This window comes from Culicoides brevitarsis, chromosome 2, assembly GCF_036172545.1.
Source record: "Culicoides brevitarsis isolate CSIRO-B50_1 chromosome 2, AGI_CSIRO_Cbre_v1, whole genome shotgun sequence".
In the NCBI taxonomy this organism is placed as follows: domain Eukaryota; kingdom Metazoa; phylum Arthropoda; class Insecta; order Diptera; family Ceratopogonidae; genus Culicoides; species Culicoides brevitarsis.
In genome coordinates, this window is record NC_087086.1 from 36,332,935 (window position 1) to 36,351,219 (window position 18,285).

General features: G+C 27.4%; 1 protein-coding gene across 1 annotated transcript in view; it reads left to right on the plus strand.

The window, feature by feature from the left end:
* The window catches only part of LOC134830697 (diacylglycerol kinase 1), a 32,371-nt gene that overhangs the window by 7,531 nt on the left and 6,555 nt on the right, over positions 1 to 18,285 (plus strand). The window contains 8 exon segments of the mRNA XM_063844252.1: positions 6,660 to 6,858; positions 7,006 to 7,179; positions 9,712 to 9,891; positions 12,668 to 12,790; positions 12,851 to 12,975; positions 13,236 to 13,344; positions 16,144 to 16,272; positions 16,889 to 17,097. Coding sequence (XP_063700322.1) covers positions 6,660 to 6,858; positions 7,006 to 7,179; positions 9,712 to 9,891; positions 12,668 to 12,790; positions 12,851 to 12,975; positions 13,236 to 13,344; positions 16,144 to 16,272; positions 16,889 to 17,097 — 1,248 coding nt within the window.

The following is an 18,285-nucleotide window of genomic DNA, read 5'->3' on the forward strand; positions in this document are numbered from 1 at the left end:
CAGTTGGAGTGCGGTATAATAATGATATCCATGAAAATTGATTGCAAAAGTCGAGTGTCATTTCCTGCGCCCATTGTCGTCGTTTTGCACAAAAAATCCACCGAAAAAACTAATCTGCCTTCAATGAACACAGAAAAAAATCGAAATGACGAAAGTTTTTGCTCATTTCGTTCGCAATGATTTTGCATTTTTGCCCTCCGCCGAAAAAAAAACCATCCATGATGATAATATTTATTTTGCTTCATTACATTCGTGAGAGGAAAAAAAGCAAAAAAAAAAATCCGGTGTACAATTGAAAGCACGTTCCAGCATATCTGAAGTGGCAGCATTCAATTTTACTCATGGGAATATTTAATGCTGAGATGATGCTAGTAGTAGTAGTTTCGTATCATCATCATCATCAAGAAGCAGAAGCAGCATGTGAATGTTGTATAATTTATGTGCGGATGTTGAAGGGGTTTGCTTCAAAACTAACAAGATTGCAGATACTCGAAAGAAAAAATCAAGGCGATATGTTTTAAATAAAAAAAATTTTTTTGAGGAAAGGAAGGAAGAAAAACTCGTAACACTTTGGAAATTTATCTTTATTGAAAGCCATAAGTATAAAATGTATCGACAGGTCAGAGAGATAACTTTCAATGAAACGAATCAAATCAAATGAAAAATTTATTTCTTCAATAATAAAAAGCAACGTCACGAGAAAAATTGCAAATAAAATACTTACTGCTTCAATGTTTCTCGCTTGAAGCACTCTCTTTCTCTCTCTCAGCTGTTGAGAAAAGCGAAGAAAAAAAAAACAAGACAATGCGATGCCCTACATTTAGCTAAATTCATACAAATAAAATATTTATGGAAAACTGAACTTGAAAAAAAAAATTATGATTTTTTCAGAGATGTGATTGTTCGATCAAGTAAACAAGAAGCATAATAAGGGATTTCCGTGGGGACCGATATTTCAGCGAAAACTGGCACAATGAATGACCTTTTAACACTGAAACTTTTGTATTTCTTAGTTCGTGAGGATTTGAAAAAAAAGCACAAAAGTAAAGTAAAATAAAATAAGGGAAAGAAAAAAAATCTGTGATTCACATTGTATACATGAGAAAACAAGAAAACACGTTGCTTGTCCTCCCAAGCAAATCATCATGAATTTGAATTAGCACCGTGGGAAGGAAGTAGGCGAGATTTCATGGTTGCTTGTTGCTTGTTTTTTTTTGTTTTCTTTTCTTATGGATGAGATTTTATGTTTCCTTAATCCTGTTTTGATACCGAGAAGATTTATTCGAAATCTGAAACTTATTTTTTTTGAGCTTTTTTAAATACCGTAATGTAGATGATTCTTAAAAAAAAAATTAAAAAAAAAACAAATTAAAAAAATTCTAATAAAATTAATGGAACATCAATTTTGAAGTTAATAGAACAATATTTTTCCATTAATTTTTGGATTTTTTTTTTAGCAATTTTTTAGACAAATTTTATGTTATTGTTCATAAAATCAATAAATTAATTAATAAAAATTCATTAAAATAATTTATTCTCAGAAATTTCGTTAAAAATATGGAAAGTTTTCAAAATTTCTTTAAAAATTCAAATATTTTACGTAAACATGTTAATAGAGCGAATTTTAAAACCTGTTTTCGCGTTAATAGAATGGATAATTTTTTTCCATAAGAATTATCTACATTACGGTAATTTAAATTTTTCTTCGACTTATGTCAAATAAGTGAAGGGTTCTGAATTTTTATTGAGACTCAGAAGAAAAAAAAATATTTTTTGCTCAAAACCTAAGATTTGGAATCTCAAAAGTCTTATTTTCTGAAGCTCAATAAAAATTTAGAGCCCTTCTCTAATTTGAAGGTGAAGAGAAATTTTTTTTGAAGCTCAAATGAAGAGTCTTCTGATACTTTTTAGAAGAATGAGCTTTTACTAATAACTGCTTTTGATAAAATTTTCTTTTCTTTTTCAGAAAGGTTTTTTGGAAATCTTGAATTTCTTTCATTCTTTGAAATTTATCGAAAATCCAAAATTTGTTATGAGATTATTTTATGTTGTCTCTTAAACAAAATTTATTCCAGAGGCCTTCAGATTTTTTTATCAGTAAACTTTTAGACCATCGAAAGCTCTCAATTTTAATTTTTCTGACTTAAAAAATTCTTTAAAAAATGTGGATTAAAATTATTTTGACAACTCATTGAACCACATTTGTTAAGTTGACCCGATTCGTCAATTAGAAAAAATAAATGAAAACTAACGTAAGAAGGTCCGTTAAGCCTTAAAATTCAAAGATGTATCTACGTCTCCATCCCCTTTCATCGTTTTTAACTTTCCATAGCTTCATGATTCTAAGAATCCTTTATTTAGATTTTCATCATTTTTGATTTTATTTTATTAAGTTTTCTTGAAAATCCATTTTGAGATAAAAATACTTTCATTCGATTTATTGATCCTCAAATATCTAAAAAAAAAATATGTCAATTTATATCATAAATTCCTATTTTAAAAAACTTACCTTATAAAAAAAAATTATACTTACCTTTACTTCAAATAATTCCTTTAACTTCACTTATTTCTCTGAATCCAATTCAAGGAAATTTTTCAATTGATCTTCACACTTTAAGCTTTTCCATAGAATTCAATTGAATCTCCTGCAACAAATAATACTGAATATGCATCCTATTCATGTCACAAGATAACCTAACATAAACATCCCTTAAATCTTCCATTGTGTGTCGTAACAAGATGTCAATATCACACTTGCAATCCCTAAACAAAGGGAACTAACTGAATTTATTCATTATTATCAGTATTGCCCATTATTTATTGATTGCGAATCAGCTTTCGTATTGTATCCACAAAATGAATAAACATGGACAAAAGATTATTCAAACTAATTATTATTATTGGCATCGGGAGATTTCCTCACCACTGGGAAATGGGAAGAAAGTGTGTGAAACAAAGAGAATAATTTATCATAATAACACCCGAGCATCGCAAAAATTATTCTAATGAAAATTTCTACTACTGTACTCTCGTTGGATTGAATGACGTGAAGAGAAGCTTAAAGTGCAATAATTATCTTGTTTTTCTTTCACTTTACGTTTTTTTTTCTTGTCTTTTGAATTATAATTTGCATTTTTTTTTCATTTTTTTTTCAACACTTATAACATGCCCTTTCTGCTCTTTTTTCTTGTGTTCGTAAAATAAGTGCGGTGCGCTTTTTTTCGTTTAAATGATTCTTTTTTTCACTTGGTTGGCAGGAAATGTGTTGTAATAACAATAATAAAAGGAGGAGGTCTTGTCTGGTTCATTATTTAACGCACGCCAACAACTTGGAGTTGTTTATGATGAAATTATATTATATTGTTCGAGGGATGCTTTGCTCGGTATAGTGCTTTGTTTACGTGTTGCGAATACTTATAGTCTTATAAAATGTGAAAAAACATTTTTTTGGAACAAACTTTTTCTCATACACGAGAAAAAAACAAGAAAAAGGAAGTAATCTTGTTTATACGTTCACCCGAGCAAAAGGATTGCGAACCAAAGGCTAACAAAGACGTGCCACGTGCCCGTTTATATGGCGTGACAATTGAAATCCAAACAAACAAACAAAAGAAAAGGCTCGAACAAAGCGATGCACTCTCGTTGTTTGTTTTGCAAAAATAGAACAAAATGTTGAGCTTATCGAGCCTCGAGCATTTCTTTCTGCAATTCTTTTGTTAAATATTATTTTTGCGTTCGTCAAAGCTCTATAATAATTATAAAAGCGGGTAGAGGGCGTGTCGAAAACAAACAAATAAACAATTTGTTTATCTTTTTAGCGTTGACACAAATTGAAATAAATTATAATTGAGGGATTAATATTTAATCGTGATATCCGGATGTAGCTTTAAAAATAAATTGTGGCTACTAAAAATAGATTGAAAAATAATTGGATTAAAAATTTAAAAAGTTTTGTTGACCTGAGAAAGTTTTGTATACAGGAAAATGTCATTAATCAAGTTTTATATAGAATGTCAACCTATTCAAAGGTCACGCCAACATTTTTTTTTGTGTTATTTCCTCTTTTTCATTGATTCACCATTAGATTTGCGTTAATGAGGATTATTTTTGCTCTTATCTCCGTTTCTCCATCCCACTCGAGTTTTATGAATATTACATTAAAATAATATACATACTTTTAGTCAGTGACAGACTTAAAGACCTAAATTTAGAAAAAAAAAGTTTTTTGCTTGGTTTGGATTAATTGAAATATTTTTAGGAATTTTTGTTCTTCGGGAAGTTTTAAATCTGAGGTTTAGAATCGTTTATCCATCACTGCCTTCCCGCCCCTAATATGAATAAAAGAAAAGTAAAAGGATTTATTATGAGATTTATAATGATTACAAAAAGAAGATTACAAACAAAAGAGAACGAGTAAAGTGCTAATCTGCAACTTTAACAAGTTCTCGAGTATTTATGCGATGCTTGATCTGACCTGAAGGCGAACTTTTTCAACATACTCCCATACATGTGATGATAATTTGTGCTAAAACTTTTCCCGCCTTCCCGAGTAAGTACACATGCGGGCAATCAATTGTGTTTTGAATCGTCTCTTATTATTGTTCACCTCCCTTTTCTTCCTCGCCCCCCTAAAAACTCGTGAAATCATGTTCGTGTCCGAGACACATGTTTTTGGTGCTCCGTGTGAACTTTGTGATTTTCGGTAAGTTGTAGAAAATAACCACACTTAATAAAACACTCGAGATAAAAGTTTTGTAGAAAATGAGTGTTTTTTTGTTCAATATACGAATTTATTGCTGGCAGGCATGGCAGTGGTTGTGGTTTGATTAAGCTAATTACTGGTTTTGTTTGTAGACGAGATCAATATCAGCGATTGTGTGAACGAACTGAACAGAATTCTTCGTGGCTTTTCGGAATGATTTCGATGTTGTGTTTTATGGGGGAGGATTGCGGTTTGAATGAAATGTTTGAATTGAAAATTTGATATGGAGACGCCTTGTATTTGACTTTTTTTTTGAAATTCTCGAATTTTTATGATTTGATTTTTTTAACGTGTTAGTATATCGATAAGTATCCTCGTTTAGCTGAAAAAAAATTTTAAATTAAAAAAATAAATAAAAAACTTACCAAATTTGAAGATTCCAAAAAATTTAGTTCATCCTTGCTGAAAATGTTTAAATATCTTAATATGTTAAAAAGATTTTAATTTAAAACAAATCTTACCTTTAATCTCAAGAGAGAGACAAAACCAAACCACAGACGTCATTTTGTGTTAAAATCTAACAAATCCTTGTACAAGTCTCTTATCATCCAAAACAGGTTCATGACATTCGGCTTTTTTCCTCACCTACCAACTTCAAACGAAAAAACTTCTCCAATAAAACACTCGTTGTAACAGCTCGTCATTAATGAAGAGCACAAAGCACGAGAAAATGGAAAGTTTGAACATCATGTTGCCACGCTGCAAATAAACTTTCCAAACATACTTTATCCTTTTTCTGCATTGTTAGCTGAAAGCAAATTTTCTCCTCTACTGCAAAATGTATTTAATGATAAGCTGTGTTGACCACAAACAACAATGCAAAGGAAAAGAATAAATAAAGCGACAAAGCATTGTTTCCTGTGCGAACGAAAATTTGGACAGACATTATTAGTTGCCAAAGTAACAATTTCAAATTATTGCGCTTGTTTGTTTTTTCGAACAAAAGTTCGATAGTTTGCAAGAAGGGGACCGTATTTGTGTCATGCTGTATAGCAATTCAATAAATAATGAGCATGGAAACTAATAAAAATTGAAAAGAATAACTTTGATTAAAGTTTACAAGTGGAAATGGGGAGACGACGTCGCAAGAAGAAAAAGTAGTGAAAGGAAAACTTTTGCCGCACTTTTGGCTTCTTCTCATTCTTCTTCGCGGCATCTCTCTTTTTGTGGCAGTGAGAAAAATGAACTTTTATGTGAAATCTAAAAGTTTATATTGCTTGTGTGTAAACTTTTTTCAACCTCTTCTTTACAACCACAAGGCTATCAAAGTTAGATAAATGGGGCGATAAGTAGTTAATAGACAACATCTATCACAAAAAAAAAGTTTTAAAGTCTCAATGATGATTAATTTCGATAAATAATGTGCTTTAATGGCACATAGCCGGAAAACTGTGATTGACATTCCATTTTAAACGAGCTGTAATCCCCATTCGAACAAGTTTGACAAGTCCTTTACAAATCGTCGGTTCAATAGAAGAGCTCGATATCATTAAAAATGTTCAGTTCATTTGATGCGACGATTGTAACGTATTTGCAAGCTTAATCATTTCATTTTCTAAAAATAGCAGATTTGTTTTGTATGGCTGACATATGACATCCAGGGGTGAAATTAATTGAGTAGCGTGAAAATTGTGGGTAATTGTTTGCTCTCTAGATTGATATCAACGACTTTTCATTTCAATTAATATCCTGTGTGTCTGTGTGTGAGTTGATGTCATTATAATGACGCTAGGCATCATATTGAAGCATATTAGACATACACACGTTCATTAATTGAAAATAACTGATTAAGGTGTGGACAGAAAAACAAACGATGATGCAATTCCGTATCCGATTTTCTACATGAGGTTTGCATCAATATTGACTTTTCTAATTTTTTTTCTTTTTCTCTTTTAAGGAAATTGATTACGAGAGTTTTCGTCGCTTCCTCGATGCCTTTCTCGACTATGAGACGCCGGAGGATTTGTCCAAACACCTTTTCATATCATTCCTCAGTCCGCAGATCACACAACTGGAACAACAAGGTAAAATTTTCAACCAAATGGCTGCAATTAGCACTCAAGCTGCTTGTGCACCAGTAACATCGCATAGTAGAGGTAATAAATGTTGTAGTGCGATACTAAAAAACGAGACATAATTAATCTTAATTATATCACTTGCTTCAAAAAAAAATCATCTAATGATAAATTTTCCTCACCCGCACTCATTTCATATATTTTTGCATCATTTTTGAATCATCCCAGGATCAATACCTAACCTCAATAGTCTAGTTGACGTTGTTCCGCCGCCATTGAGCTCCCTAAGTGAACCGAGACAGAGCTTTGTAGATAAAATTTCGCACGGTCTCACAGATACACTCCAATCACTTAGTAGCCATTTAGGGCATGAATCTGGCGAAAATAAACAAGGAAAATCGGGTAATTTTAAAAAACTTTTTTTATTTCATGAAAATGAAAATTTTCAGTTTAATTTATTATTTTATTAGTTTCGCTGAAAATAGCTTTTTCATATTATTTTTCGTTTAATGGTTTCGGGGAATATTTTATGATTTTCATATTTTGCTTGAACATAATATAATAATAATCTTTTTCGGGAGAAAGGCACGTGTCTCATTGCTCAAATTTTATCGAATGTGCAATTCTCGAATATACAATATTGAGTAGATATTGATGTTTATTTTTTGCATATCAACGTCTTGCTGTCTACTGATATAAATGGTATGAATGATGATGTGCAATAATTTATTTGGTTTTAGGTACAGTGTGTTCAATTAAATTTGACAAATTTGAATATTTTATACTTTAATGGAAAAAATTTAAAAAAAAAATAAATTTAAATTAAGAGTAAATTAAAATTTCAAAAAAAATTAAAAAAAAATAAAAAAAATTAAATTTAAAAAAACTTTAAAAAAAAATATTCAAAAGTAAAATTTTAAAATAAAAAAATTAAAATTAAAAAAGAGTAATTTATGAAGTTAAAATTAATTGAAAATATAAAACTTTTAAAAATATTTAACTATTATTAAATTTCAAGATGAAGCAAAACCCAATTGTATAACCTCCCTTTGTGTTATTGCAAAATTTATTTCAAAGTCATTCATGTACTTTAGAAGATATTCAGCATTAAACCAAATTCGATCAAAAACCTTGATACGGAAAAAAAAACGTTCATGAATTAGATAACTCAAAACACAATATAAGATGCCATGTGAAAGACCAGAGAAGACAAAATGTTTTTACAAAATGCCAATATCAACAATGGTTTATTACAAGTTATTCTTCGCCCTTCAATATTCTATACAAAAGATCTATAACTGAAAAGATACTTACAATAACTTCGACTCCGAAACAATAACTTTGATAAGTAATTTATAAAAACTGAAAAGACTGACAAGGAATTGAATTTCAGTTCGAATAATAAGTAATTGGGTTAAGTAAGACTAAAATGAAATATGAGCATCATCTTCATTGAAAAATATTTTTAAAAAATATTACAGTTCAAATACATACCAAAAACTAACAAAAAGTCAAAGTTTAATACCGCATTTTTTCTTCGAAATGTGGTAAAAAATAATATCTTGAATATTGTCTTTAATATACCTAAATAAAATAAATAATAATTATTTCGAAGAATCAAATCAAATTAAAAAATTATATTTTCATGTTTTTTTTTATAGAATATAAAAAATATTCAAATACTTGACCAACTTTGCATTGAACACCCTGTACATCCATTATTTTATTATACGTATTAATATTTATACTGTGTATAGTAAACCGTAAATCACAAGAAACCATTTGATTGATGATAATATAATTATCCACAAAATAAATCGAAAATTCCCGAAGAAAATATTCATATTTTCCCAAGCAGAATAAGAAACGCAAAAAAAAATCTTGATAAAAAAAAATCAATTATTTCACAAAGATCAACCGAGGCATAAAATATTCCAACCACAAAATTATTATTTTAACGCTTGTTAAACAGCAGAATTTTTTCCATTGTTCCAGCTTTTATTTCATTATTTCACTGCATCACTTGTAGTGCATCAAACAACTTTTTTTTTTGCAATCATTTTCTAGAAGAAAGAATAAGAACACTTGAAAACTTTTTAACAATAGGTTAATTGAAAGGTTATATCCACACACACCACAGCAAGTAGCAAAAGTCGTAGCAACTTTCACACGCTCTTCTCTTTTCAATTTTTCTTTTTGCAAATCACCAACGACATAAAATTCCGTGTACACACAAATGGCTTGTTAAAACAATATAAATGTAACAAAGAACATTTTTTTATTTAAAAAAGAAGAAAAAAAATATTGTTTGAACCTCCGTTTGAACAAAAGCTCAGTTCATGCAAACTCACGGTTATAAAAGGACAAAAAATGAAAAATTAGCAATAATAAAAACGTAATAAAATAAATTTCCAACACGACCACGGCGGCATCACGGATAAGAACAAAAGAAGTTTAGAAAGAAATTTGCCGTAAAAGGGACTTCTTTATTATATTTATATTGTTATCCTGAGAATGGAGAAAAAAAATGTAAAGTGCACTCCTTTTGAACTTATTTAACGTTCTTTTTTTTGCGAAAATTCCACAAAAAAAAGAAATAATTAATTATTATCAAATCGAGTAAAAAGGAAACGAAAAAAAAATAGAAAAGAAAAATAATCAGCAACCACTGTATAGAACTCCAATTAGCCACTACAATGAACATAAATTTGCTTAATAAGCCTTGTTAATTATTCTGTTTTTTTCCTTTTTTTATTTTTTGTATTTTTCCTGTCCCAAAAAATTTAGCTTTGTGAATTTTCTTTAAAAAAAAAAATTTATTATTGTTTTTTTTTCTTTAATTAATTAAAGTCTAAGGGTAAAAGTTAATTATCTGTTACTGATTTATTCGTTATGATCTCCTTAATTATTATCGAAACTTTTTTTTTTGAATAGGAACAGTTCATCCCATGGTCACTGTTACCCCATCTCCGATGGCAGGACCAGCAATTCTTCAGCCTGGATGTCGTCGATCTGCAGATTCGAGTCCCTCGCATTCACATTCTCATTCGCATTCGCAAATGTCGAGGAATTCGTCGCGGAAGAGCAATAACTCGGTGAATTGTAAAATTGATGGTAAGTTTGTCTGGAATTGTTTTTTCTGTGAAATAAATGACCTGAGTGTCTTACGACCCCCGTTCATGTCGCAACCTCCTCATATATTCATAAAATAACAACATCATAATAATTTATTTTAATAACAATAAACATTTGTCTTGATTTTATCTTTGGTGCGCCATCCACTCCGTAATTGTTTTGCTCTGTCATTCGGCACGACAAGAGATAAAGAATAATAAAATTCTAAACGATTTACTGCAAAACACACACAACACAAATACAAAAGGAGAACAACTCCTTGAGACAATATTTCGTTTCGCAAGTCAACAACGAGCGCGCCTTTTGGGCATGCACTTGAATTGAATCCTTTTCTTCTTTTCGAAAAAAATGCAATCCATTTTCAAAGCTGAGCTTGAATAATAAAATAAAAAAAAAAACGTAAACAAGGATAAAGTAAACACAAAACTCTTGTTTGTTTGGAGACAGAGAAAAAGAGACAAACAAGAAAAAAAAAGTTTAACAGTCTTCGATAGACAAGAAGACATGAAGAGAAGATTTATGTTCTGTTGCTTCGTCTGAATGTTGTGATTGCATTTTCTCCGAAAGAAAGTATATGGTCGACGAGACTACGGCGAAACACAAAATGTCAACTAAATTGAATGAGTTGCCAGGAGTTTCTGATTATATTATTATTATAAAAAAAATGGAGAAAAAAAAGTTTCAGAGACAAACAAATGATTATTCGCTGATTAGCTGTCAGACTTGTCAGAAAGAACGTCAAATCAAGTGGTTGAAAAAAAAATTTTTTTGTAGAGTTGAATGATCAGAGACTTCTCAAAAGCTTCAAGGGTTCAAAAATTTAAAAAAAAATATTTTTTCTAATTTTTTTTTAGTTTTTTTGCATAACAAAAACCTTTTGATATCCAATAGGTTTCAGAAAAACCCAAAACAAAAATTAATTTGTTAAAAATAATTCTGAGTTAATGCGTTACAAAATTTGCATGGATCTTAAAATTTGACTTCACAGGGTAATAAGAACTTGTATACAAAATATTGTATATAAAAGAGTTCAATGATTTTTAAAAAAATCAAAGAGTCCTTTTTTCTCTTAAAATTCTAAGAGTAAGAAATATCGCCATAGAAGTTATTTACGTCGAAATATTTAATTTTTTGAAATTTTTAGAACAGTTCTGTAAATCGTGCAAATCACCCGATTTCAGCGATTCATCGAAAATATTTGGCTTAACTAACTATGCTCCAACCTTCATGCTGATTTAGAAGAAAAATTAATGAGAATTAAATCTCATCATTGAAGCTCGAAATTTTAAATGTAGATGATTAAATTTAACTCTTATTAATTTTTCTCTGAAATTTTTCTAACTATCCTTATGTTAAATATTAAGATCCATGATAATTTTGAAATGTTTTAACTCAAAATTTAGATTAACAAATTACTTTAGGTTTATCTTAATTAAATTGTTTTAGATGTCAAAAGGTTTCTGTACTGAAAAAAATAAGAAAAATATTCTAAAATTCGTCAAAAATTGAAAAATTAAAATGCAATGTTCATTGCATACTTTTTCAAGTCAACCAAACTTTTCTTATATGGAAGATTTAAAAAAAAAATAGAAATAAAAAGTTCAATAGAATTGAAAATTCTTTTTTGGGATTATGGTAAAAGGAAAATAGAAAAGGTTCAACAAAGTTCTGTGAATACTTTTTTAAAGACATTTCATAAAGTTCAGATGATTTAAAGTTCCTTAAAAGTTTCCTTAAGACTTTGGATATTCTTGAAACTGTCAATTCATATTCTGTTCTAAATAATTAGAGCTCAATATTGAAACTTTTGATTCTTTTCAGTTAGTTTTTATATTGAGCTCGAACATATCTTTAAACTTAACAGTTTCAAGAATATCCAAAGTCTTAAAAATTTTTTTTAAGAAATTGAAGTCATCTGAACTTTATGAAATTTTCTAAAATAATCACAGAGTTTCGTTGAACCTTCTCAATTTTCCTTTTTTCCATAATCCCAAAAAAGAATTTTAAATCCTATTGAATTTTTTATTTCTAATTTTTTTAAAATCTGCCTTATAAAAAAAAATTTGGTTGACTTCAAAAGTATGCAATGAACTTTACAGATTTATTTTTCATTTTTTGACGAATTTTAGAATATTTTTCTTATTTTTTTCAGTACAAAAACCTTTTGACATCTAAAACGATTTTATTAAGATAAACCCAAAGTAATTTTTTAATCATAGTTTTGAGTTGAGTCATTTCAAAATTATCATGGAACTTTAACTTTCAAAAATCCCCCATATCTCGTTACAAAATAATTCGCAAAATGTCATTTTTCTGCCCCAAAAACCAAGTTGAAAACCCTCCCAAAGTTAAATAAATTTGCATCTCAACAACACACATATTTCCATGTTTTACCTCCATCAAAGCCCCCGCGCGTACAAAACGAAAGTTATTTACTCGCAAAACTCGTTATGATTGCAAAACAGTTTTGTTTATTCAAAACTTTCCTCCGCCTCGCATCTGTATGCAAATAAGTCGTCACATGACGACACATGACATGCAATTTTTGCTACTGAAAAAAAAGTTCAACCTACTCTAAGAATTGGTTTAGTTGAACAACTTTAAATTACTATTCCGAAAATATCAACTGAAACTCATCTAGAAGCAATTTCTTCGGAGTAAATAAAATATTTTTTTTTTCGTAGTTTTTTCACGTCGAAGAAATAAAAAATGGAATAAATCAACTTTTTTAATTCAATTCTATTGATTTCGGCAGATTCGAAACTACTTCCACGGAAATTTTCGTACTTGGATCCGTTAACGTTGAAAGTATCGCTGAAGGATGTTGTCTGTTATTTATCGTTATTGGAAGCAGGTCGACCCGAAGATAAGTTGGAATGTAAGTAACCTGTCATCATGTCTTTGAAATATTTTTTTCATCATTTTTTTTTTTGTGTAGTCATGTTCCGGTTATACGACACGGATGGCAACGGGGTACTTGATACGACAGAAACGGATGCAATTGTCAACCAGATGATGTCAGTGGCAGAATATTTGGGATGGGATGTATCGGAATTGAGACCGGTAAGTGTCTGTTTTCGCGAAAAAAAATGATAAAAAGATGAAAAAATATTACTTACTCATCGAATTGAGTCCATTAATTTTCCTTCTCGGCGATAAAATTATTTTTTTATATAAATAATTCAGTTTTGTATGGCAAATCAGATAAATGACATGTCTGGCATTCAACTACTTTTTTCCATTCTTTCGCTATTGCTTCTTTATTGTTGCATAAAAATACTAATACTTCCCTTTTTTTCTCGTTTTCGCCATGCGAAACACAGATATTACAAGACATGATGACAGAAATAGATTATGACGGTGATGGTTGTGTAAGCTTAGATGAATGGCAGCGGGGTGGCTTAACAACCATTCCTCTTCTCGTGTTATTGGGTAAGTAATGCCTTTCGTTGTTGCGTTTTTTTTTTGTTGTTTTGTCATTTTATGACATCTCTCTCGATTGTGGCGTCCTTTTACTGCAATGGGCCGTTATGAAAGATACAATTCAAAGCTCATTTAGGTTTCCGCCATTAAAGTAAAGTACCGCATTCATCGCTTTTTGGCATGCAGTTGCTCGTGATTTTGATATGAAAATCTGTAAAAGAATTTTTTTTAAAGAAGTTCGAAAAAAAAGAAAAAAAAATATTTTTTTCGAAAATTTTATAAAATAGTTTTTGTAATTAGTTTTTGAAATTTAATTCAAAATTAAAATATTTTTTGAAATATTAAAAAAAAAAATTGAAAAAATTTTCGAAGATTTCATTCAAGAAAATTTATTCAAAATTAAAATATTTTTTGAAAAATTAAAAAAAAAATTGAAAAAATTTTCGAAGATTTCATTCAAGAAAATTTATTCGAAATTAAAATAATTTTTTCGAAAACTTGAAATAATTTTATTTTGAAAATTTAAAAGAAGAATATTTTAAGATTTTCAAAGAAAATTTAAATTAATTGAAATTAAAATATTTTTTTAAAATTTTCAAAAACTACAAAAAATCTGAAAGAATTTTATGAAAATTTGAAGACTTATTTAAAAAAATTTATTCGAAATTAAAATAACATTCGAAAATTTAAAAAATTGTTTAATTTTAAATTATTTTCGGAAATTAAAAAAAAAATCTAAAAGAATTTTCGAATATTTTAATTTTAATTTGAAATTTAAATTAATTAAATAAAATTTTAAAGAATTTTAATTTTTTTTTAATTTGAAATTTATTTTCGAAATTAAAAAAAAATTAAAGAATTTTCGAAAATTTGAATTTTCATAAAATAAATTTTTAAAATTGAATTTGAAAGTAAAATTCGAAAAAAAATTAAATTTGTACAAATTTCAAATTAAATTTCGAAAATTTAACAATTTTTAAGATCTCAATAAATTTCAATAAAAAACACATAAAAAATGGAAGACAAAAAAGGATAAACATTTAAAGACAACCTCTCGATGACAAACATAAAAAATTGTAGCTATAAGGAAAAAAATAAATAAATACAAAATTGTCAAGTGCTTCTTACAACGTCTTCCATATAAAGTAATAATTCAATAGAATCGTCCTTCAAATTTATTACACTTTTTTCCTCCTTTTTTTTATTTCTTTCCATGCCATCAACCTTTGCAGTAGTAACAGACGCAGGGTTATCTGCAGTTTTTTGTGCTAAATTAAGTACTTACAAAAGCAGAAGTTTTTAATACCACGCGCGCGATATCACTCGGTAGAAATCATCCATAATCCCAACCATTAAATTAAAAATAAAAAAAAAATTGAAAAAAAACACGCGGAAAAATAACACCTTTTAATTCCCTTTTAATACTGGCGGAGTTCATGTCTTATCAATCTACTGCCTGCTTATAAACTCGCAATTTATTAGATTTTTATGGTAATTCTGAGTTTTTTTTTTTGTTGTGGTAATATCAACAACATTGTAACCTCTTTCGATTTCTCGTATAAGCACATTACACAAAAAAAAGTTTTGTACAGCTTTTTTATCAATAAAAAAAAATAATAAAAAAAATAAAGTTAGCTCATAAGTCATGTGAAAAAAAGGATAAAAGAGGATGGAAAAATCTAGCATATTAAAATGCGACAAAAACACGTGTTTTGTGTCGTTACATGGATTGGTTGGGTTGTGAAAGTAACATTTCGCTATAACATGTTGTAAGGATTTAATCATTTCGATCGGAGTAACTGCAAACAATATAAAAATTATTTTCGATCATAATAACTTTGCGATGAATTTAAATTATTTTCTGCGGGAAGAAAAGTATTAAATTTAACGCCTTTCATTCAAGTAAATTAAAAATTATTTTTTTAAAATAAATTTTATAAAAAATTTAAAATTAATTCGTTCTTAAAAATTTAAGAAAATTTATTTGTAAAGCAAAATTATTAAAATAAAAATTATTGAATTAGCTAAGAGGCGAATTTCAAATTTTTATCGGTAATTTACCCGTTTGAATCGGTTATTTTATTTAATTAATTTTTTTTATTTACGACAATTTTATAACTCAAATCTAAAAAATAATAAAATTAATGAAATGAAAATTTTTGTATAAAATTCATTAAATTAATAAAAAAAATAAAATTAATAGAAAATATTTCGTTCAAATCGGATAATTACCATTAAAAATTTGAAAATTGCCTCTTAGCTAATTCAATATTTTTTATATTTTTCTTTTTAAATAAATTTACTTAAATTTTTAAGAGCTTTTTAAGAAATAATTAATTTTGAATTTCTTATTAAATTTATTAAAAAAATAATAATTTTTAAAAAATTTTGAAACTACATTCTTGAATAAAATTTGAGTAATATTTAATACTTTTTTTTATAATAATTTATAAAAATTTAAAATTTAAATAAATATTCTGAAAAAAAAAATTAAATAAACCAAAATGAATAAAATAAATTATTGAAAAAAAAAATATTTTGAAATTTCTTAAATTTTTCATTATTTTAACTTAAAAAAAAAATAAAAAATAATTTAATTTTTTTAAATTAAAATTTTAAAAAAAAATTAAAAAATTTTTTTAGTAAATTTTTTTTTCAAAATTAAAAAAAATATTTCTGAATTAAATTTTAATTCTTCGAATATAAAATAAAATATTTTTTTACCACCGCGCATCATGATCACCTAACTTTTTATTATTAAATTCCCTTATGCTGCTTCTTTTGTTAATACAAAAATTTCTTTTGCAGGTGTCGACAACACGTTAAAGGAGGAAGGTATTCACGTATGGCGATTAAAGCACTTTAAAAAGCCCGCATATTGTAATATGTGCTTGAACATGCTTGTTGGATTAGGCAAAAAGGGTCTCTGTTGTGTTCGTAAGTATTCTTTACAGCAAAAATAATATTAATTTAGGCTCGTCAGAGACGAAAGGGCACGAGATCACAAGGAAGTTGAACAATTTTGAAATTTTAATAGGCGGATTGTTTATTTCCTGTCGAGGGAATATTATTTGGCATCCCGGGATAATTAGAGCGTACATTCCAAAAATAGAAACAAAAACATCAGAACCGTCCCTTTTTCCGAATAATTTATTTATACAACTCATTATTGTTATTTGATAAACAACAATTTCTCCTCTCCATCGTTTCACGTTGCTGTCTTGGCTGAAATAACATTAGAGGAGAGCATGAAATGATAAATATTTACAAAATTTTATTTAAACCCATAATGTCGTCGTCGTCGTCGTTGTATCGGTTTCGGTGTATTTTACGACGAAAAAAAAATATTTCGCATTGAAAGTTAACAATCCATGCGATGGGAAAATTCGAGTTTATTTATTCCGTTCTCATTCAAGGATAACTATGTAAACAAGAATTCGAGGTCTTTCGTGGCTTCCTCGAATTTTTTTTTTCATTTGGAATTTTTCCATAAATCTCGATCCTTCATTCGACGAAGTAACTTTATCAAATTTTCCTAATTACTTTCCCCCAGTTTGCAAATACACCGTGCACGAGCGCTGCGTTCAACGTTGCATGGCCTCGTGCATCACGACGTATTCGAAGAAGAAGACAAAAGGTACGCCGACGTTTCAGCATCACTGGACAGAGGGTAATTGTTATGGTCGTTGTTCAAAGTGCCGTAAACGAATAAAGGCATATCACGGGATAACCGGATTAACATGTCGTTGGTGCAGAATGACGGTAAGCAGAAGAGACGAGTGTTTTTCTTTGTGTTTTTTTAAGCTTTTTTGTTGTCTGTTTTTTTTTTTTATTAGAAAAGGTACGCTTAGATAAAGATACTAATTCTTATCCTAAATTTGTTAAGTTTTTATGAGAATTTAACAAAATTTATTAGGTAAAGCCTGAAAATATATGAAAATTTGTGAAAAAAAAAATTTTGGAAAATTCAGAAATTTTAAAGTATATTCGACTTTTTAGAAAATTATTCTTTAATTTTTTTTTTCAAACGAATTTTTAAAAATCTATTTATAAAAAAAAAGATTTTTTTCTTTTAATTTTTTAAAAGTTATAAAATCTTTAAGAACTTGAGATAGAAAAAAAAATCATAAAAATAAGAGAATGTAAAAAGTAAATTAAAAAAAAATAAATAATATTGAATATTTTAAAATATTAGAGTAATGTAACACAGTAAGAAATTTTAGATTTAATTACAATTTTTATTTATTTTTTTTATATTCTTAAAAATTATCTTAAATTCTTTAAAATTATATTATAATTTTAATTCAATTTTTTATTTAATTTTAATTTAATTTTTTTTTTTTAATTTTTAAATTTAATTTATTTTAATTTTAATTTAATTTTTTATTTTTTTTAATTTAATTTTTTAATTTATTTTTTTTATTTAATTTTTTTGATTTATTTTAATTTTTAATTAATTTTAATTTAATTTTTTAATTTAATTTTTTATTATTATTTTAATTTAATTTTTAATTTAATTTTTTTTATTTTTTTTTTTATATTTTTTTAATTTTTTAATTTTTTTAATTTAATTTAATTAATTTTAATTTTTTTAAATTTAATTTAATTTTTTTTATTTAATTTTAATTTATTTTTTTATTTAATTTTAATTTATATTTTTTAATTTAAATTTAATTTTATTTAATTTTTTATTTAATTTTAAAATTTAATTTTAATTTAATTTTTTTATTTAATTTTTTATTCAATTTTAATTTAGTTTCATAAAAATCGAGAAAAACTCAAAAAAAACTCCCAAATCCTTTTTAAAATACATTTTATACAAAAAACATTCATCTCCAATTGTAAATTTCATTTCATTACTTTGTATCTTTTTCACTCGTATTTGTGTTTATTTGAAAATGCAATCAGTCGAAATTAGGTTGGGACAGACAAGAAAGTAAAGACAGCAAA